At 45.5% G+C, this 23,465-nt stretch overlaps 1 protein-coding gene and 1 non-coding gene across 2 annotated transcripts in view; both read left to right on the top strand.

The window, feature by feature from the left end:
• The window catches only part of SBNO1 (strawberry notch homolog 1), a 113,395-nt gene that overhangs the window by 1,357 nt on the left and 88,573 nt on the right, over positions 1–23,465 (top strand). The window contains 1 exon segment of the mRNA XM_068244404.1: positions 3,903–4,034. Coding sequence (XP_068100505.1) covers positions 3,903–4,034 — 132 coding nt within the window.
• Positions 13,464–13,599, top strand: LOC137532910 (small Cajal body-specific RNA 11). Its single transcript, XR_011024064.1, has one exon. It is a non-coding gene; the product is annotated as a small Cajal body-specific RNA 11 (non-coding RNA).

Here is a 23,465-nt window from a genome sequence, read left to right as displayed (position 1 = left end):
GCTTCCTCCAGCCCCAAGCTCCCAGGATGTCCCTCACCGCAGCTCTGCCCACAGCCGTTTGCCGCAGGTCCGTCCCGGTCCCCGGCGATGACGTCAGAGCAACCTCCAGGTCGCTCTGTACTGCGCCTGTGTGAGCAGCGCTGTCCATCACGGCCACGTGGCCCGGAGCGGACTGCGCAAGCGCAGAACTACTGTGCCTGCACAGTCTGCTCCGGCCCAAGTGGCGGTGATATGAGAGGACGACACGCCAAGCTGTCAATCACCGCCACGTGGGCTGGAGCGGACTGTGCAGGCACTGTAGTTCTGCGCCGCTCTAGCAGGCGCAGTGCCATCGCCGGGGACCGGGATGGACCTGCGGCGAACGGCTGCGGGCAGAGCTGCGGCGAGGGATATCCTGGGAGCTTGGGGCTGGAGGAAGCCCCCAGTAAATAGTGCTTATTTTGTATAAATCTCCCTGATGACTTCTTTAAGGTGGCCACACACTATGCAATCTGACTGTACAATTTATACAACATCCATGCAGTATAACGGCAATAGATTCACTGTGGCTCGGATATATTTTTCAGTTGGGGCCCGTTTCCACTAGCGCTGAAATCGGGCCGAATCTGCAAAGTTTCCCCGCAGGCAAATCGCTCGGGGAAACTCTGCCATAGGAAATAATGGCGCTGCTGGCCGAATCGCTTGCCCTATGAGCTCGGCCGGCATGGCTCACAGTTTTCGCGTGGGAGGCAGCGACTCCCATAGCCGTGCATGGCTTGGCTTCTGGGATTTGTCTGTGTTCCGGAAGAGCTGCCATGCACGGTGGCTAGTGGAAACAAGCCCTAAGTCTCTTGTACTACATCAGTGGTAAAATTGTGATTGTACAGTCAGATTGCATGGTGTGTAGCCACCTTTGTGTTGTAGAGCTTGATGCAGCACAACATTGTCACCTGCTCCATGTTGCTCCCTATCCCACTGTGTGAAGACTCCAACATTCTTTTTGAGCTGTTAAACTGAAAGCTTGTCGCTCAGACATGTTGAGAGGTTGAGCTGAACAATTGAATCATCCAGAAAATCTGCACATATACAAAGGGAGGGATACATTTTTTTTGACTCATTTCTATGTTGACTTTGAATTTGTAACAAAAAATTAAGAAGGGGGCCCCCTTAATTCATTGTCATGTTGAATTAACTTTGATCAGATGAGGCTTTAAAAAAAAAAAAAAAAAAAAAAAATACACCCCTTGCAATCTACCATCAGCTCAATAGGTCGAATCGATAATTTTGAACAGGTCTGATAAGATTTCTGATCACTTTTGTACAGCAGCGGCTTTGGGGGGGCAGGGGAGAGATGGAAGGACACAGCGTTATGTAATAACCACACTCACATGCCTCTGTGTCTCATTTAATATAGGAAATCTGCCTTGGGTTCTCTTTAAAGAGAATCTGTATAAACACCCTTTTCTCTCTTCTCCCCCCCTCCCCGGGGGATACTTGCCTTGGGAGGGGGAATCCTCTGGCTCCTAATGAGGCTTCCACCATCCTCCTAATCCTCAGGGATCCAGCACTCGCTCCCCCAAAACCACAGCTGACATGGATGTGACGCAGTAGCTCGAGCACTGTATCTCTGCAGCTTGGGAGAATGGGGGAATCCTCATTAGGATCCGAAGGCTTCCTCCTTCTGAAGTAAAGCTCCCTGGGGGAGGAGGGTTCTTACATATTTTCTTTAAAGTGAACTTGAGGGAAGAGATTTTATTGAGGCTGACATATTTATCGCCTTTAAACAATACATATTGACTGGCTCTCCTGCCGATTCACTGCTTCTAATACTTCAAGCCATAGACTCTAAACTTGCATACAGTTCAGATGTTTTTGACGGGTTTAGCTGCATGCTTGTTTTAGGTTGGTGATTCAGATGCTGTTGACCAGAAAGATCAACAGGACAGCCCGGCAACTGGTACTGTTCAAAAGGAAATAAATATGGCAGCCTTCATATGCCTCTCATCTCAGGTTCCATTACAATCTTTCACGGCTAAGGTTACCCCCTGCCCCCTCAAAATCGACCACTACAAAACTGGGGTAGTTGCTTCCACCTATGCAACAGAGATGGGTATGTGTTGACAAAAGGGGGTAAAGATTTATTCCTCTTGCAGCTTCTCTCTACTGGCATAGATTATGTGGACTGCAGTTTTGTTAGGCAGCTAAGACACCCTTCTTTGGCTTAAATTCCCTGCGAATTCCAGCCTCCATGGAGTTAAAGAATACCCGAACTTACATGTGACATGATGAGATAGACATGTGTATGTACTGTGCCTAACACACAAATAACTAGGCTGTGTTCCTTTTTTTTTCTTTCTTTGCCTGAAAGAGTTAAATATCAGGTATGCAAGTGGATGACTCAGTCCTGACTCAGACAGGAAGTGACTACAGTGTGACCCTCACTGATAAGACATTCCCCTTTTTTACCTCTTTCTTGCTCTCAGAAGCCATTTTCTGCTAGGAAAGTTTTTTTATAGTTGGAATTTCTTATCAGTGAGGGTCACACTGTAGTCACTTCCTGTCTGAGTCAGGACTGAGTCATCCACTTGCATACCTGATATTTAACTCTTTCAGGCAAAGAAAGAAAAAAAAGGAACACAGCATAGTTATTTGTGTGCTAGGCACTGTACATACACATGGCTATCTCATCATGTCACATGTCAGTTCGGGTATCCTTTAATGTTGGGGGGGGGTTCTTAGATTAAAAAAAAATGAAATGTAGGAATGTGTGGTGCTGAGGACGGTTCCAGACAAAACCAAATGGTCATCTCCCAGCACATTGCCAAAAGTCACCCTCTAGAGCAGGCATGGGCAAACTTGGCCCTCCAGCTGTTAAGGAACTACAAATCCCACAATGCATTTGCCTTTGAGTCATGACTGGCTGTCAGACTCCTTCAATGCATTGTGGGACTTGTAGTTCCTCAACAGCTGGAGGGCCAAGTTTGCCCATGCCTGCTCTAGCACATTAATATAGTGTGCCAGACAAGTTTGAATTTGTACAGGCACCAGCATTGTTAAATAAGCAGTCAAACTGACTTTGGTACCTTATGTGCAATGACTCACATACAGCTAGTCTATCATCTGGATTTCAATTGGTCTCAGTCTCTTGACTATAAATTATTCTAGATCTTGTTGCTCGGGTATTCCACCTTTTATATGCTTTTCTTTTGTGAAACACATACATATTTGCCTTGCATTAAACTGTATTTTGTGTGACTTTTTGTTTAACACAATCGCATACAAATCATTTACATGCATGCCACTGGTTTCTTAATAGTGATTTGTACTGACATTGGTAACCGTATACAGGCTGACTTTTGCTCCAGTCAATAAAATTTCAGCTGCTAATATTTGTAGGACAGATGTGAACCAAGTTCACTTAAAGCCCACCTGAGCTCTCGTATACTCTACCCATGGGCACCACTGTATAGGTGCACTTGGCATCCCCATTGCAGGCTTGTCAAACCTGCACGAGCTCATGAGCCAGGCATACCCAGTGCACGAGAATAAGTGCATCTGAACTGGGTAATGTGCATGTTCTCTGCTGTGCATGCCCAAGGAAAAAGACTGCTTGTACACAAGTGCTAGTTTCCAGTGAGCTTCTGCAGAAGAATGGCAATGCACTTCAGGTCTAGTGTCAGAAGGGACGTGAGAACAGGGATGACTCAGGCAGCAACTAATCTCTCTACAGAGGTGTCTTTAGGTAAGCTTACGTACCACATGTGGTTGAAATTGTATTTCAAATTCAGGAATGTTTTAAAGCATTGATGCAAATGCAGCGGATATAAGATTTGTGTCTTCTGCACATAGTCGGATGTTAGAAGTGACAACAGCTTCAGTCTTCACTGTGTGAGATTTATACCTTGCCTTTCTTGATATTTAAGATGATGGAACCAGATCAGGATTTGTTGCTTGCTGCTCTGAGTGAATGTGGCATCAGCCCTAATGACCTTTTTGATGGAGACTCGTTGGATATAGGCCTCATTTCACCTAGTCCAGCACCGGCTAGCCATCAAGTAAGTTTCTTGAATAAAAAGAAAGTATTTGACTGCATTTATTGCTTATACACTCTTTTTACCATATTTAGTATGGACAAATAAAGTGCATTCAGTTTAGTGTGTATGTAGACACACACACACACACACACACACACACACACACACACACACACACACACACACACACACACACACACACACACACACACACACACACACACACACACACACACACACACACACACACACACACACACACACACACACACACACACACACACGTTCTCTGCTTAATTACGTGCCTCTGTGTCCCCACACTGCTGCTCTCTGGCCCCCACCGCTCCGCTATAGCTCAAACCCCCCCCCCCCCAAGAGTCCACCTTGGGCTCTCTTTAAAGGAGTTGTCAGGGAAATTATAATAAAATATACGCTACTTACCGGGGGCTTCCTCCAGCCCCAAGCTCCCAGGACCTCCCTCGTCGCAGCTCTGCCCGCAGCCGTTTACCGGAGCTCCGACCCGGTCCCCGGCGATGACGTCAGAGCGACCTGGAGGTCGCTCTGTACTGCGCCTGCGCGGTCGGCGCTGTTAATCACCGCCACGTGGGCCGGAGCGGACTGCGCAGGCACAGAACTACTTAAAAATCTATATTCAGCTTAAAGAGAACCTGAGGTGGTTTTTAAATATCGTAATAGGATACAGTGGCATGTTCTGTGCACAATTACATACCTCTGCATCCTCCTATTGCCGTTGTTAGACCCAACCCCGGGGCGTACGAGAGATAACGGCGCTGGAGACTTGGGCGCAGGACACAGCCGGTATATGGCTGATCCTGCTGCCGCACAAGTCCGGCCCATGTTAATTACTGTTATCGTAGCATGTTAAAGGGGAACTGAAGAGAGAGGTATATGGAGGCTGTCATGTCTATTTCCTTTTAGACAATATCAGTTGCCTGGCAGCCCTGCTGATCCTCTGCCTCTAATACTATTAGCCATAGCCCCTGAACAAGCATGCAGCAGATCAGGTGTTTCAGTCTTATAAGTCTGATCTGACAAGACTAGCTGCATGCTTGTTTCTGGTTTTAATCAGATACTACTGCAGAGAAATAGACCAGCAGGGCTGCCAGGCAACTGGTATTGATTAAAAGGAAATACACTTGACAGCCTCCATATACCTCTCTCTTCAGTTCCCCTTTAAGTAGGTGAGTCGCACTCTTGAAGGGTGAATGATCTTGGTGGAGGAACACTATTAAGGAAGCGCTGCTGACAACTTTTCTTGAATTTGACGTGTTAATTACTATTACCCCTCCAGGCCGCCATGGATAGTGGGGGAATGAAATAATTCAGCATCCAGCTATTGCTGGAAGCCGAATTATTGTTTTAAAAGAAACTTCAGCTCCGTCTTCTGACGGAGCTGAAGTTACTCCCTGTGCCTGCTATAGCCGTAATTCCTATTACGACCTATGGTGGCGCCAGCTGCGCCCAAATCTCCTCCTGCGCTGCTGCGCCCAAGTCTCCAGCGCTGGATTTGCCGTGTTCGACCCCGGGCTCTGCTGTTGTCTCTCACGTCAAATAGCGCCAGGCTAGCAACAAGGCTAGTGAGCCATGGGGAGACTGAGACTAACGGCGGCAATAGGACACGGAGGTATGTAGTTGTGCACAAAACATGCCTCTATGTCCTATTAAGATTTTAAAAATCCACCTTGCATTCTTTGTTTTGATGTAGTAAGGTAGATGGGAAACCGTCCCATCCAGGGTTGCTAGACAGGTTAGCAAGCACATGTAGGAGTAGAATCTGTACTCTTTGGAAGGTAAACATTCAGAACTTTATGCAATAATAAAACTGTTCACATGTTTCGGACAGCATGTCCTTAAAGAGGAACTGTTATGTAGAAACCGCTGCGCTCTCCAAACCTGCAATAACACATAAACTCCACATAGGGTAATATTGTATGATCAATACAGTCTCTCCACACCCCTAGTGACTTGTGCTCCCCAAGCAGCAATTCTTGGTGCTCCCACTTCCCCTTTTCCTAAATGCTCACCAGATATATACCACCCCAGTTTTCAGGTGGATCTTAAGCAGTGATTGATAATCAACTCTCTTGGCTCTGTAGGGGAAATAAAAGGAGCTCCACATAGGGTAATACAGTTCAGATAACAGGACAACTTTTTTAAAACAGCACTATCTTCAATTCCCACAGTGTCACCAGGTGAATGTGTCACTCCACACTACAAGCCACAGACTTGGAGAGACTGTATTGATCATACAATATTACCCTATGTGGAGTTTATGTGTTATTGCAGGTTTGGAGAGCGCAGCGGTTTCTACATAACATTAACTCCGAATTGGACTTTATCTGCAGCGATCCCAATACCGATTGGACAGTGAATATAAGTGTCATATATGAATTGTGGACTTTAGACATATGTGCAGTATATAGATTGTGGCGCAGTGTGTGTTTTAATATACTTAAAGAGGAACTGTCGCGAAAATCTTAAAATTTAAAACCTACAAATAAGTGCATTTCTTCCAGAGTAAAATGAGCCATAAATTACTTTTCTCCTATGTTGCTGTCACAGTAGGTAGTAGAAATCTGACATTACCGACAGCTTTTGGGTTAGTCCATCTCTCCATAGGGGATTCTCAGCATGGCCTTTATTTTTTATAAAGATATTCCCTGAAAAATATTTATACAAAGATGCAGGGCTGCAGAGTCTGAGTCTGGGCCATTTTTGTACCCGGAGTCACAGTTTCATAAAGCGAGGAGTCTGAGTTGGAGTCCGAAGATTTTTGTACCGACTCCACAGCCCTGCAAAGATGCTGGCCAGCCTCCCTGCTCGCTACACACTTTTTTTTGGCAGTTGGATGGAGCAACTGCCATTCACAAGCGCTTTTAAAATAAAGAAAACCCTGAGAACCCACCATGAGAAGATGAGCTAGTCCAAAAACTGTCGGTAATGTCAGATTTCTACTACTTGCTGTAAGTGACAGCAACATAGGAGAAAAGTAATTTATGGCTCATTTTACTCTGGAAGAAACATACTTCTTATTTGTGTATGTTTACATGTATTTTAACATTCTTACTCTCGGGGTAAGCCGCCGCTGAGGGGATATCAGCCCCTGGTGGGGTGATTCGCTCCATTTAAAGTGCTGTATGCGCAGCTAGCACTTTGCTAGCCGCACTTGCAGCTTGATCGCACGCAGCGGCGGAAAAGGGGCCCCCCCGCCAGAGCCCTGCGTTGCCCGGACCAATGACTTCAGGGCAGCGCTAACGGCAGGATCGGAGGTGTCTGACGTCATTCCGATCGTCGCCATGGCGACAGGAAAAGCCAAACAGGAACGCGTTATATATACGCATTCCCCTGTTTGCTATTGATGCCGGCAACGATCGCACTAGAGGGACACATGCGCCCTCTAGTGTTTCATGTAACTACCACTCTGGTAGCTTAACATGAAACAAAATTAAAAAAAAAAAATGTATTTCTGCCTATTTGGCAGAATTAACCACTTTACCCCCACGCGTACGGATTTCTCCGCCCCTTTTTTCCCTCCTAAAAAACCAGGGACGGAGAAATCCGTACCTTCCGCGCTACCGCCGCTGTCCGCGCTCCCGCCGCTCGTGCGCGCGCACCCGCTGCTCGTGCACGCCGCCGCCCGCTCGCCCGGAGATCAATGAACGGGAAAATCCATTCCCGTTCGTTGATCTAAGCCCCCGCAATGATCTGCTGCTTCTTTCAGAAACAGCGAGATCATTGTGAGTCTCCCAGCCTCCTACTGCTTCCTGTAAGCGTCCTTCCGGACGCTTACAGGTCGCATGTAAACAAACACTCTGTGGCCATCTTGTGGCCAAATAGTAAACTACACCCTAAAAGCATTTTACATATACAAACATTACATTTACACAATAAATTAACTCATTACCTCCCACACTCCCCAATTTTTATTTTTATTTTATAATTAAAAAAAAAAAAAAACGATAAAAAAAAAAAACATAAATAGTTACCTTAGGGACTGAACTTTTTAAATATTTATGTCAAGAGGGTATAACACTGTTACTTTATAAACTGCGGGCTTGTAATTAGGGATGGATGCAAAACTGAAAAAAATGCACCTTTATTTCCAAATAAAATATTGTCGCCAAACATTGTGATAGGGACATAATTTAAATGGTTTTATAACCGGGACAAATGGGTTAATACATTTCATGGGTTTTAATTACAGTAGCATGCTTTATTTAAAAACTATAATGGCCGAAAACTGAAAAATAATTTTTTCCCACATTTTTTCCTATTTCCCATTAAATCACCCTCCGCCTTGCCTAGCACGTCATTGGCTGGGAGGGCGGGCGGCTGCTGCAGGCTCACACTCTTTCGCTCCGCCCAGCCTAATACCTCATCAGCTTGGCGGGCGGCAAACTCCCCCCACAGGCTCTCGCTCTGTTTCCCTCCGCCTAGCCTAGTGCGTCATCAGCTGGGCGGGCGGCAGTACTGTCAGGCAAGAGTTCGTACATCAGACAGATCACACTGACACCCTGTATGTACTTCATCCACTCTGTGTGTATGCACGATGATGTGTGCTCGGCAGTGTGGGTAGTGTGGGCACTTGCGCTGAGATGACTGTGAGCTGGACTTTGTGATATATATATATATATATATATATATATATATATATATATATATATATATATATATATATATATATATATATATATATATATATATATATATATATATATATATATATATATATATATATATATATATATATATTATAGCTAGCGAGATAAGAGAATGCAGGGCCAGTGCTTCTCTGCAGAACTCTGCTTACAGCATAGAACGTGAGCCGATGACAGCCGGGTGCTCACCAAAACTAGCCGGGTGGAGCACCCGGCTAAAAGAGCCTGGGGAGAACACTGTATATATCTATCTATCTATCTCTCTCTAATCACACAGTCCAGCTCACAGTCACATCAGCTCAAATGCACAGTGCCCACACTGCCAAGCACACATCATCTTGCATACACACAGAATATGCATAATAAATTCTCATAAGCCAAATTGTGGTTATGTTGTGTTAGGGCCTACCGCCAGTAGTCTTGCGGCAATCGCGTTGTGATCACGCGTTCCCTAATCTCCACCTTTTTTTTTTTCTCTAGTCTCTCACCTAAATTCACATAATGCAGTAAGGTTTACAAACATGACACAGTGACATTATACCACCAATTTGATAGTATGATGTTATTTTCTGTCACTGCATGTTTGTAAATGTTACTGTGTACATTGTGAATTTAGTGCTAAAGCTGAATTTGAAGAAAATCGTGAATCGAAATCGCAATTTTTGACAGAAATCGTGCGATTCAATCTTTTCCTAAAATCGTTCAGGCCTAGTACACCCTGTGCTCAAACACACTGTGCCGGGATAAAAACTCCACCACATGCAGGAAGGGGGGCTCACACACTCCCCCGTCAGTCCCCTGCTCACCAAATAGGTTCTTGCAACAAGCGTATCACAATACCGCTGATGTAGACTCTAGAAGTAAGCATAAAACAGCACTCCGCATAGTGTAAAATTATCTCAATTTAATATGGCTTACTAGCCCTGCCAAAAAGGTTATGCGTACCAGATAAACATATAAAACAAGCGTATCTCACATGGCCGGCGGCTACAGCTTTTTCCACGCTTCTCCAGCCGTCCCTCCGTCCAATGTATCAGTCTGCTCGGCTTTGATGGGAAAATGTCCAATCATGTCCTTGCAAACTTCCTTTGGAGGGTGTGCATTTGACTTTTTGGCAGTCTTGGTAGCTGAAGAACCTCCATCTGTATACTGCCTCTTTTAGGAAGTCAAGGAGCCCCCATGGATGAAACTTGGCTTGCAGATGGTCGCCCTCGCTTTGACACTGACACAGCCGTTCCAATTAGGATAAGAGAAAATGTCAACTGGGCCTGAAACATACTCCTGTTTAGCATCTCTTTCTTTGGGGTATCCAAAGCTTTGCAGTACCTTTTGTACAGGAGCCAAGCATTGATCACAGCTAGGATAATGGTGTACCTGTAGCAGGACTTGTATTTTGCTGCAAATGAGTCTAACAAAACCACTCTGCCCATGAATTTGTTATAGGCAGCCACAATGTAAGGCCTTCCAACTTCAACAAATCTCTTGGCAGTTTTGTCCCGGCCTTGAACCTTCTCCACTAGTTGTGGGCCTGCAAAGGATGACACAAGTGTAACTTGCCTGTTGTCAAACCATTTCACTGCACAAATGTTGTGATTTGACTCCACTCTAACATCAAACCTTCCTCTCCCCTTTTTCTTCAAGCTTTTCTCATCCTCAAGGTTACATTTTTGAAGGCGCACATGTCTGTCCTTGTATAATGAATTTCCACAATCCAGCAGCTTAAAGCGGAATATAACCCTGCATTTCAACTTTGCTCTAAAACATTATTTACAGTATATTTTATGCAACCAGCTTTTTTTTTTTTTTTTTTTTTTTTTTTTTTCTCTAGACCAGCATTGGAAGGGTTACTGTAACGATCGGTGTCAGCACGCAGAGAGAATCTGATTATTGGTGATCTGCAGTATCACCAAGAATACAGATATATACCTGATTGATGATCTGCAGAATCACCGATAATACAGATACATTGCTAACCTCTGGACACCTGGATAATGTGAGTGTTTGGTGTAACGGTAGTACTTTGAGTATAGCACAGGAAATTAGAGACAGTATGGGCAATACTGCTCTAGAGAAAAGGAAACCTTCCAGTAGCCTGAGACTCCCCAAGGGGCGGAGTCAGGCTGGAAGAAGGAAGGTCCAGAGAGTGAGTGACAATCAAGATAAATGTCACTGAGTGATCTGGAGACTATCTCTTAATAGTAGAGATAGCTCTCGAGGTCGGCAACACACGGTCAGATAAGGTACATAGACAGAAGGCTGATTCGGTATCCAAGGCTAGCAGGGTTTGGCAACAGAGTATCAGATATGCGAGGTACCGAATCAGAGATCAGAGGAGTAGTCAGGAAAGCAATAAGTCATAACTGATATCAAACAATGCCTAGTCTGGGTGTGAGGTCCTTGGTCTCTACACCAGGGGTCAGGAACCTTTTTGTCTGAGATAGCCATAAATGCCACATATAAAATGTAATTCCGTGAGAGCCATACAATATGTTTCAAACTGGGACAGTAGGGATGTGTATACAGTTGATCCGCCAGGAAGCAGAAGTGTCAGACACGTCTTCAGCTTCTCTCGGGTTTCAACATCAGCAATTTCCCCGAGAGCCAGACAGGAGAAATACCGACAGCTTGTACAATTGGCTAACTAACTTGGAGGTTTATTCACTTTGTAGGACGAGATCTCCGCATTTTGATTGGCCCAATAGGCTGCCTGTCACTTGACAGTAGCGTGCCTACTTTGAAAATGTTATGTGCGCTGCCACACTAAGCTGCTCTGCTTGAGCAATGTAGCTTAGTGAATCAACCCTTAATGATTTGTATGTGAGCCAGATGTAGCCATCAAAAGAGCCACATCTGTCTCCCGAGCCATAGGTTCCCTACCCCTGCTCTACACCCTGGAACTAGTCTGATGTATAACAGAATGGTAACACAAGTTCCCTAGTCTGGGTGTGAGGTCCGTGGTCTCTACACCCTGGAACTGGTCTAAGCATAAATAGAATAAAATACAAGTAATCTGCCTCAGTGTGAATTCCCAGGTCCACCTGGTTCAAACACACTGCAGGATCTGACTAAGGTGCTTCCACGTAGTGTTCGCAACGGCAGACAACTTGTGACTGGCCAGCAGCAACTATTTATAGTGTAGCGCTCTCTGGCGCCACCTCTAAGTGATGGCCCAATAGAAACTTGCTCTCGAGTCAGCTGACCAGCCTGGTCAGCTGGTCCCCTCTTGGCCGTCATAAAAGTTCTGCCTCTCCGCGCGCGCGTATTCCTAAACCTGTGTGAACTAACAGACTCAGCCACACCAGACGCACGCTGCTGCGTGCAAACCGCCGCGCTGAACGCGGAACCAGCCGCCTCGCCGTCAGTACATGCGGCTGCTTTTCTGCGTTCTGCCATGTTACCAGACGCACGCCTCCGCGTGCAAACCACCACGTTGGACGCGGAATCAGCCGCCTTGCTGTCAGAACGCGCGGCGACTTTTCCACGTTTTCTCACAGTTACACAGAGGTTTAAAGTTCCTGGAGAGAACTGCAGACTCATTCGAAGCTTACATGGATACATTTTGTTTACATAAATGTATATAAGTGTTGAATGTGACTCACTCTCTCTGACTGAGGAGCTGGAGGACAGCCAAAGAGTGTGTAACATTTATCACTTGTTACATTCTATTTAGTTAAATGTATCTATCTGAACTTCTGCATATCTCTCCACGGAACTTTAAACCTCTGTGTTTAACCCTTCCAATGCTGGTCTAGTAAAAAAAAATTGCTGGTTGCATATAATATGCTGTAAATAATGTTTTAGAGCAAAGTTGAAATGCAGGGTTATATTCCGCTTTAACTATTATAGGGATGCTGGTGAAAAAGTTGTCTGTGTAGACCTTGTAGTTGTGACCATGTGGAAGCATGGAAGCAAGTTTCATCACAACATCCCCTGATAGTCCAAGTTCAGATCTTGCCCGTATTCCATTCACACTGCCTCGGTACACCTCAAAATCACAAAGTACACCAGAGAATCCAGTCTTTGCCCACAGCTTGAACCCCCCATGGGGTTTGGCTTGCCACGCATGTACTGTTTGATGCTGAATTTCCCACTGAAAGGGATCATCATTTCATTAAGAGTTCTGTTCTTCAGAGACCTCCTTTAAGCATTTCTCTCTGAAAGCATCAAGCCAGCGTCTGAGTTTCCAGAGTTTGTCAGTATTTTGTTCCATCTCAGACATGGTTAAATTGTTCATAAAATTCCTAAAACTTTACACATTCAATTCCACAACTCTTATCAGGTAGACCTATTGTTCAATTAGTCATGCAAACACTTTCACCCTCACCTCCCTGAAAATTATCACCACCTCAAATTTACTGTGTAGACAAAACCTTGCTACCACTGGCCCACTGTTGTAAAAGTACAACATAGAAATAACCAGCTCTAAATCTCTCAATATCAGTATATTCATTGATGTCATAAAATCTGCATGATCTACACATTATCACAGAAAAAAATATTCCAAGCTTTTGATTTACTTCAGTCTTGATGTATCCCATCCAAATCAACAAGATGATGAACTCCAAAGCAGGCAACAGGGTTGTATGACTTCATGGCCAGATAAACAGACCTATTTATACATTGAACCATCCAATAGTGTTGCAGAACTGAACAATAGGACCTATTAGTAATGTACATGAGGTTTTAAAAATAAGAGAATGGGGGAGGGTTTATTTTTGTACCCTTAAATGTGATGATGTAATATTACCACACTGGGTCTCTGCGTGTTAACCTGTCCTGGCCTCATGAATGGCCCCCTTTTCTCTGTCATGATTAGAGGGGTCTATGGCAGGACATACAGTAATCCTGTCTGTTTAGGAGGGCTGCACACAGGGTGGTGCTTTCCCTTAAAGGCTTGACAGGACATGTGAAGAGGAAAAAAAAAACAGCATTTACTCTAGTAATGAGCTTTAAGTATTAACCACTTGAGGACCACAGTCTTTCTACCCCTTAAGGACCAGGCACTTTTTTTCCATTCAGACCACTGCAGCTTTCACGGTTTATTGCTCGCTCATACAACCTACCACCTAAATGAATTTTGGCTCCTTTTCTTGTCACTAATAAAGCTTTCTTTTGGTGCTATTTGATTGCTCCTGCGATTTTTACTTTTTATTATATTCATCAAAAAAGACATGAATTTTGGCAAAAAAATGATTTTTTTAACTTTCTGTGCTGACATTTTTCAAATAAAGTAAAATTTCTGTATACATGCAGCGCGAAAAATGTGGACAAACATGTTTTTGATAAAAAAAAAAACCATTCAGTGTATATTTATTGGTTTGGGTAAAAGTTATAGCGTTTACAAACTATGGTGCAAAAAGTGAATTTTCCCATTTTCAAGCATCTATGACTTTTCTGACCCCCTGTCATGTTTCATGAGGGGCTAGAATTCCAGGATAGTATAAATACCCCCCAAATGACCCCATTTTGGAAAGAAGACGTCCCAAAGTATTCACTGAGAGGCATAGTGAGTTCATAGAAGATATTATTTTTTTGTCACAAGTAAGCGGAAAATGACACTTTGTGACAAAAAAAAAAAGTTTCCATTTCTGCTAACTTGCGACAAAAAAAAATGAAATCTGCCACGGACTCACCATGCCCCTCTCTGAATACCTTGAAGTGTCTACTTTCCAAAATGGGGTCATTTGTGGGGTGTGTTCACTGTCCTGGCATTTTGGGGGGTGCTAAATTGTAAGCACCCCTGTAAAGCCTAAAGGTGCTCATTGGACTTTGGACCCCTTAGCGCAGTTAGGCTGCAAAAAAGTGCCACACATGTGGTATTGCCGTACTCAGTACAAGTACTATAATGTGTTTTGGGGTGTATTTTTACACATACCCATGCTGGGTGGGAGAAATATCTCTGTGAATGACAATGTTTTCATTTTGTTTACACACAATTGTCCATTTACAGAGTTATTTCTCCCACCCAGCATGGGTATGTGTAAAAATACACCACAAAACACATTATACTACTTCTCCGGAGTACGGCGATACCACATGTGTGGCACTTTTTTTGCACCCTAACTGCGCTAAAGGGCCCAAAGTCCAATGAGTACCTTTAGGATTTCACAGGTCATTTTGCGACATTTGGTTTCAAGACTACTCCTCATGGTTTAGGGCCCCTAAAATGCCAGGGCAGTATAGGAACCCCACAAATGACCCCATTCTAGAAAGAAGACACCCAAAGGTATTCCTTTAGGAGTATGGTGAGTTCATAGATTTTATTTTTTGTCACAAGTTAGCGGAACATGACACTTTCTGAAAAAAAAACTATTAAAATCAATTTCCGCTAACTTGTGACAAAAAGATAAAAACTTCTATGAACTCACCATACTCCTAATGGAATACCTTTGGGTGTCTTCTTTCTAAAATGGGGTCATTTGTGGGGTTCCTATACTGCCCTGGCATTTTAGGGGCCCTAAACCATGAGGAGTAGTCTGGAAATCAAATTCCGCAAAATGACCTGTGAAATCCTAAAGGTACTCATTGGACTTTGGGCCCCTTAGCGCACTTAGGGTGTAAAAAAGTGCCACACATGTGGTACCGCCGTACTCAGGAGAAGTATAATGTGTTTTGGGGTGTATTTTTACACATACCCATGCTGGGTGGTAGAAATATCTCTGTACATGACAATTGTTTGATTTTTTTTTTTTTAAAACACAATTGTCCATTTACAGAGAGATTTCTCCCACCCAGCATGGGTATGTGTAAAAATACACCCCAAAACACATTATACTACTTCTCCTGAGTACGGCGATACCACGTGTGACACTTTTTTTGCAGCCTAGGTGCGCTAAGGGGCCCAACGTCCTATTCACAGGTCATTTTGAGGCATTTGTTTTCTAGACTACTCCTCACGGTTTAGGGCCCCTAAAATGCCAGGGCAGTATAGGAACCCCACAAGTGACCCCATTTTAGAAAGAAGACACCCCAAGGTATTCCATTAGGTGTATGACGAGGTCATAGAAGATTTTACTTTTAGTCACAAGTTAGTGAAAAATGACACTTTGTGAAAAAAAACCAATAAAAATCAATTTCCGCTAACTTTTGACAAAAAATAAAATCTTCTATGAACTCGTCATACACCTAACAGAATACCTTGGGGTGTCTTTTTTTTCTAAAATGGGGTCACTTGTGGGGTTCCTATACCGCCCTGGCATTTTACGGGCCCAAAACCGTGAGTCTGGAAACCAAATGTCTCAAAATGACTGTTCAGGGGTATAAGCATCTGCAAATTTTGATGACAGGTGGTCTATGAGGGGCCGAATTTTGTGGAACCGGTCATAAGCAGGGTGGCCTTTTAGATGACAGGTTGTATTGGGCCTGATCTGATGGATAGGAGTGCTAGGGGGGTGACAGGAGGTGATTGATGGGTGTCTCAGGGGGTGATTAGAGGGGAAAATAGATGCACTCAATGCACTGGGGAGGTGATCGGAAGGGGGTCTGAGGGGGATCTGAGGGTTTGGCCGAGTGATCAGGAGCCCACACGGGGCAAATTAGGGCCTGATCTGATGGGTAGGTGTGCTAGGGGGTGACAGGTAGTGACAGGAGGTGATTGATGGGTGTCTCAAGGTGTGATTAGTGGGGGGAATAGATGCAAGTAATGCACTGGCGAGGTGATCAGGGCTGGGGTCTGAGGGTGTGGGCGGGTGATTGGGTGCCCTAGGGGCAGATGGGGGTCTAATCTGATGGGTAGCAGTGACAGGGGGTGATTGATGGGTAATTAGTGGGTGTTTAGAGGAGAGAACAGATGCAATGCACTTAAGAAGGTGATCTGACTGCGGGTCTGCAGGCGATCGGATGGTGTGGGTTGGTGATCAGATTGCCCGCAAGGAGCAGGTTAGGGACTGATTGATAGGTGGCAGTGACAGGGGGTGATTGATGGGTGGCAATGACAGGGGCTGATTGATGGGTGGCAGTGACAGGGGGTGATTGATGGGTGATAGGTGATTGGCAGGTGATCAGTGGGTTATTACAGGGAAGAACAGATGTAATTAATGCACTGGCGAATTGATAAGGGGGGGGGTCTGAGGGCAATCTGAGCGTGTGGGCGGGTGATTGGGTGCCCGCAAGGGGCAGATTAGGGTCTGATCTGATAGGTAACAGTGACAGGTGGTGATGGTGGGTGATTGATGGGTAATTAGTGGGTGTTTAGAGGAGAGAATAGATGTAAACAATGGATTTGGGAGGTGATCTGATGTCGGATCTGCGGGCGATCTATTGGTGTGGGTGGGTGATCAGATTGCCCGCAAGGGGCAGGTTAGGGGCTGATTGTTGGGTGGCAGTGACAGGGGGTGATTGATGGGTGATTGACAGGTTATCAGGGGGGATAGATGCATACAGTACACAGGGGGGGGGGGGGTCTGGGGGGGGGTCCTGGGGAGAATCTGAGGGGTGGGGGGGGGTGATCAGGAGGGGGCAGGGGGGGGGGATAAAAAAAAAAATAGCGTTGACAGATAGTGACAGGGAGTGATTGATGGGTTATTATGGGGGTGATTGGGTGCAAACAGGGGTCTGGGGGGTGGGCAGGGGGGGTCTGAGGGGTGCTGTGGGCGGGGGGGGCAGATCAGTGTGTTTGGGTGCAGACTAGGGTGGCTGCAGCCTGCCCTGGTGGTCCCTCGGACACTGGGACCACCAGGGCAGGAGGCAGCCTGTATAATACACTTTGTATACATTACAAAGTGTATTATACACTTTGTAGCGGCGATCGCGGGGTTAACATCCCGCCGGCGCTTCCGTATGGCCGGTGGGTGGGCGGAGCCAGTTGCCGGGGGAAGCGCGCGTCATCAATGACGCGATCGCTCCCCCGGCATAGGAAAAGGACGCAACGCCCTAAGGCGTATTGCGGTCCCTAAGGCATCCACTTTGCCGCCGCCCATGGGCTGTGGGCGGTCGGCAAGTGGTTAAAGAGAACCCGAGGTGTGTTTAAAGAATGTTATCTGCATACAGAGGCTGGATCTGCCTATAGAGCCCAGCCTCTGTTGCTATCCCAAACCCCACTAAGGTCCCCCAGCACTCTGCAATCCCTCATAAATCACAGCCGTGCTGTGAGGCTGTGTTTACATCTGTAGTGTCAGTCTCAGCTGCCCCCCGCCTCCTGCATTGCTCCGGTCCCTGCCCCCGTTCCTTCCCTCCAATCAGCAGGGAGGGAAGGGATGCAGGCGGGGACTGGAGTTCTGCAGGAGGCGGGGAGAGCAGCAGACTGACACTATAGAGATAAACACAGCCAGCTCTGACAAGCTGTTTGTCAGCAGCGTGGCTGTGATTTATGAGGGATTGCAGAGTGCAGGGGGACCTTAGGGGGGTTTGGGATAGCAACAGAGGCTGGGCTGTATAGGCAGATCCAGCCTCTGTATGCAGATAATATTCTTCAAACCCACCTGGGGTTCTCTTTAACCATCTTAGCGGTATGGACGAGCTCAGCTCGTCCATCACCGCCGATGGCTGCCGCTCAGGCCCTGCTGGGCCGATTTTGCTCAAATAAAGAGCAGCACACGCAGCCGGCACTTTGCCAGCCGCGTGTGCTGCCCGATCGCCGCCGCTCTGCGGCGATCCGCCGCGAGCAGCGGCGAAAGAGGGTCCCCCCAGCCGCCTGAGCCCTGCGCAGCCGGAACAAATAGTTCCGGCCAGCGCTAAGGGCTGGATCGGAGGCGGCTGACGTCAGGACGTCGGCTGACGTCCATGACGTCACTCCGCTCGTCGCCATGGCGACAGGAGAAGCCAAACACGGAAGGCTGCTCATTGCGGCCTTCCGTGTTACTTCTGGCTGCCGGAGGCGATTATTAGATTATTAGATTTATTAGATTATTAGATTATTAAAATTATTAGATGCAGAGCATTGGGGTACAGTCAGGCAACTTGGAAACAAATATGGGATCCTACTATCACACTCACTTCAGGTTCCCTTAAAGAGGAGCTGTTAGGTATAAGGTCTCAGACAAAAAACACATATATCAGTAGCTAAATACTGGCTGTACTTACATTTCATATATATTTCACAGAATTTTTATATAGTATATGCAGAGATTGATGCTCCTGACATTTCATGGCAGCTTCCATCTGACTGTCTTGTCTGAAGCCAATTGTGAGGTCATATCCTCCCTTACCCTGCTTCCTGATTAATCATTAGCCCTCCCAAGTCCCAGCCCTCAGACACTCCTACCAGTCTCTGGTCTTATGCTTGGTACGCACGATGCGTTTTCCCGCTCGATCCGCGGGTCGATCGATTCGATAATTTCCAACATGCCCGATTCGGATTTCGATCGTTCCTGCCATCGATTTGCATGTTAATCATGCCAAATCGACGGCAGGAATGATCGAAATCCGAATTGAGCATGTTGGAAATAATCTAATCGATGCCGATCGACCCGCGGATCGAGCGGGAAAACGCATCGTGTGTATTAGGCATTACGGGGGCATATTGTCTGTCACACAGCGAGGAGCGACCATGTCGGGGGGGGGCAGTTGGGGTGGCGCGGCGTGCGAGCGATTGCGTTGTCAGTCGGGGGGGGGGGGGGGGGGGTACGGGTGATTGCGATGTCATTCAATTTGCGGGCGGTTGCGATGTCGGCCGATTTGTGATGATTGCAAAGTCAGTCGTTTTGCGTCCGAGATTGCGATGTCGGTCGTTTGGCCGATTGCGATGTCGGTCATTTTCCGGGCAATTGCAATGTCGGTCGTTTTGCGGGTGATTGCGAGATGGGGGAGGGGTTTGCACGGGGTGCCGGCGATCGCGGCTGTCACTCGCGGGGGGGCTGGGTGGAGTAAATGCTGCCGATCGCGGCTGTCACTCGGGGGGGGGGGGGGGTTAGGGTGCCGCCGATCGCGGCTGTCACTCGCAGATGTAAACAGCTATTTCCTGTCTGTGAACCTTGTTACATTGTAACAAACTGCCAAAAGTACCGGGGTCCCAGAGCTTCAGCGCCCTGATGGTCTGTTTGTGAAAAGCATTATATTTCTCATGTAAAAGGGGTATCAGCTACTGATTAGGATAAAGTTCAATTCTAGGTTGGAGTTTCTCTTTAAAGTGGAATATAACCCAGCATTTCTTCTTTGCTCTAAAAAATTATTTACAGTATATTTTATGCAACCAGCATTTTTTTTTCTACTAGACCAGCATTTGAAGTGTTATGCTGGGGATACACGGTACGTTGTGTACCGTGTATCGAGCCGCACGATAAATCGCGGCTCGTCCCCGCGCACGGCCGGATCGATTCCCGCTCGTACCCATGGGCACTTCCTTATCTGCGCTTTTGTCCTGCGCACCGGTATCGAGCGCGGAATCGATCCGGCGGGTCATCGGACACGTCGGATATTATCAATCGAGCCATCAGCGGGTCGATTGATAAAAATAAAACCTTACCGTGTATGCCCAGCATTACATACAGAGCTTGAAAGTACAGTGCAGAGAAATGTGGACACATCTGAAGTTGTAGATAATGTTATCTTGTGTTTACTTAAATGTAGCAAGTGAGGAATGTGACAAATTCTCTGACTGTGCAGAAGCAGCTGGAGACAGAGAGACACTGAAAGCATGTCTGCCTTCAACACATAATGAATAAAACCAGTTATTAATAAAATGCAAAGTCAGCTCACAAAGCAAAAAAACTGTACTTTTGGGAACCTATAATTTCTAAATTAATACTTATGCACAAATGCAAATATGATAATCGTATGGCATATAAAAAGTAGGAAAACATGTTTTTATTGAATATTATGTCAGGATTTTAAACCGCTTTAAGGCTCCTTCTCCACATGTGTGCTGTGTGCAGTTCATGTGACTGTAGCAAAACATATATTGGTCAGCTAGACACCAACTAGCTTCATATACGTCTCAGAAACATCATTGACCAGCACAGGAGTATTCAGATTTAATCCATTTATTTCCCTGGCAATAACTGAAGACAGCAACATCACAGCAGTCATGGATGGATAATAATACTACTGTAGCATGCACTACCTACTTACTCACCCTACTCCAAAACGAACAGCTGCTCCCAGGGCTGTGGAGTCGGAGTCGTGGAGTCGGGCAATTTTGGGTGCCTGGAGTCGGAGTCGGGAAAAAATGCACCGGCTCCGACTCCTAATGAATTTGTCACTGTAATTAAAATAGAAAATATGATATGTTCTATTTCTCAGATAATAGTCATTAAAAATAATGTGTATATATACAGTATCTATACAGTAATAGCTGTGCTTAGTCCACAAAAATGAAATAAACCAATCAAAATTAGTTACTTGTGCTGCTTCAATAAAGCAGTCCCCGTATTTTTAAGGTCAGATATACATATCTGAGTGTGACTGTATATATGATGTGTACACAGGAATCTCTTATATATACTAAATAGCATCTATTCTGTAAGAATAAAGCCTGATGTGTAGCTGTGTCACTAATAGAGATGGTCAACGAGATGGAAATAATTCTGCATTGATGCTGATTTATGTAAATGTATGCGCTCCCTTTGCTGATGAAATCAAATAATTTGATATGTTAAAATTTGGTTTGGTGACTACAAATTAAAAGGTAACTGACGGATGAAAAGTAAAGTTTTATACATACCTTGCGCTTCCTCCAGCCCCCTTCAGGCTAATCAGTCCCTCGCTGTCCTCCACCACCCGGATCTTCTGCTATGAGTCCTGGTAATTCAGCCAGTCAGCGCTGTCCGGCCGCATGCCGCTCCCACAGCCAGGAACATTCTGCACCTGCGCAATAGTGCTGCACAGGTGTAGTATGCTCCTGGCGGCGGAGTGTGCGCATGCGCACTACGCCCGACTGGCTCAAGTACCTGGACTCATAGCAGAAGATCCAGGTGGTGGAGGAGGACAACGAGGGACTGATTATCCTGAAGGCGGCTGGAGGAAGCCCCAGGTATGTATAAAACTTTAATTTCATCTGTCTCAGGTTTACTTTGTTACACAGTAGTACTATACTCTACATATGCACTCCCCACAGAGCTGCAGGGAATCCACTGAGAATACTGTGCACATTGAACACAGAGGTGTTGTCTGTTTACAATCTCCTCATTCCCCTGCAGATTACCTGCACATCATTCTTACATGTACCTACACTTACATTGCCTAGGGCCTGATAGATGTTCTTTGTTCCGGTTTGTACCTTTTACAAGTACTCTTACCAAGGACTAGTTTTAGTCTAAAGGGAATAAACATAGTAGTCTACATATCCTTCTCACTTCAGTTGTCTTGTAAAATTCCTAAGCGTTGGCAGTTAAAGAGAACCAGAGATGAACGATTCACACAAAATAAACATATCAGTTGATAGCTTGTAAAGAATAAATGCTCTACCCGATAATTTCGCCACTCTGGTGTGCCTTTTTGAGTGCTTTTTATCCATTATTCCTCCAGGAAATATCCAATATGGCCGCCGGCTCATATTCCTTCTGTTCCAGGTTGTGAGGTGTTCTGGATGTGCTGTATAGGCTATATGAGACTATAGACAAGAAGGGCTGCTGTAGGCTTTCATCTGTGTGCTTTCAACTTTATTATTCTGGTATGCTTTGTGGCTGCCTGTAGGAAGTGTCTCTCATAGTAATGAAACTGCATACAGTAGATATTAATGACAGGCTGCACACACAGAGCACACAGATCACACAGCCACACTTATCTGTTAGACAGAGATTTTTCCTGCAGCAGCAGCCCCTCCCATGTCATCACAGCTCTCAGTATGTAAAGCATGAAATTTGAGCCACGAGGGGGAAGGCTTGGGCTTGAAAAGACTTCACAGAAGAGTGACTCAGCTATAATGATTCCAGGTCAAACCTGGACTGAATAGTCGGTGGATTCTTATCACAGTTGATAACAGATAGATTAGACTGAGAAGAATAAAACTAAAAGCAGGGTAGGTGTTTACTGTCATGTTCTCACTGATAAATGTAATAAAATACATGAGGGTGCTTCGTCTCTGGTTCTCTTTAAGAGACGAATTTCATGTTACATACTTTTAATCAACAAAATTGTAATATGCAAATTAGAGGAGTCGGTGGAATCCTAAACTGAGGAGTCGGTGGATTTTTGGACCGACTCCACAGCCCTGGCTGCTCCAATTGTCCCACTCTGGACCCTGTCAGGTCCAGTGACTTTGTAGGACGAGATCCCCGCAATTTGGCCCAAGAGGCTGCCTGTCAGGTGACAGGCAACCTATTGGGCCAATCAAAGTTTGGGGATCTTGTCCTACAAAGTGAACCAACCCCCAAGTAAGCTAGCTAATTGTACAAGCTGTTAGTCAGTATTTCTCCTGTCTGGCTCTCGGGGAAATTGCTGATGTTGCTGAAACCCAAGAGAAGCTGAAGACATTGTAAAATCACAAAACACTGCGCTGATATAAATGATACAGGGTGATGTGTACAATCGGTGTGAAGTGAAGCTGAAGACATTTCTGACACTTCCGCTGCCTGGCGGATCAACTGTATACACATCACCATGGCAACAGGGATGTGAGTCCTACTGTCCCAGTTTGAAAAATATTGTATGGCTCTCATGGAATTATATTTTAAAATATGTGGCGTTTATGGCTCTCTCGGCCAAAAAGGTTCCTGACCTCTGTACTTTAAGTACCTTGAAGAGCTTTGATTATAATGCATCTCTTGATGTGATACTGCTATCTACGATTGATGGAGAAATGAATGGATGGATACTGGGTTAAGAGGGTTTTTAGACTGTCACTAACCTAATTTGCTAGGGATCTCCTGACATTTAAATTCTACCTTCTGTATCAGAC

This window comes from Hyperolius riggenbachi, chromosome 1, assembly GCF_040937935.1.
Source record: "Hyperolius riggenbachi isolate aHypRig1 chromosome 1, aHypRig1.pri, whole genome shotgun sequence".
Classification (NCBI taxonomy): Eukaryota; Metazoa; Chordata; class Amphibia; order Anura; family Hyperoliidae; genus Hyperolius; species Hyperolius riggenbachi.
The sequence above is the reverse complement of the archived record's forward strand: the minus strand, read 5'-3'. Positions and strand labels throughout refer to the sequence as shown.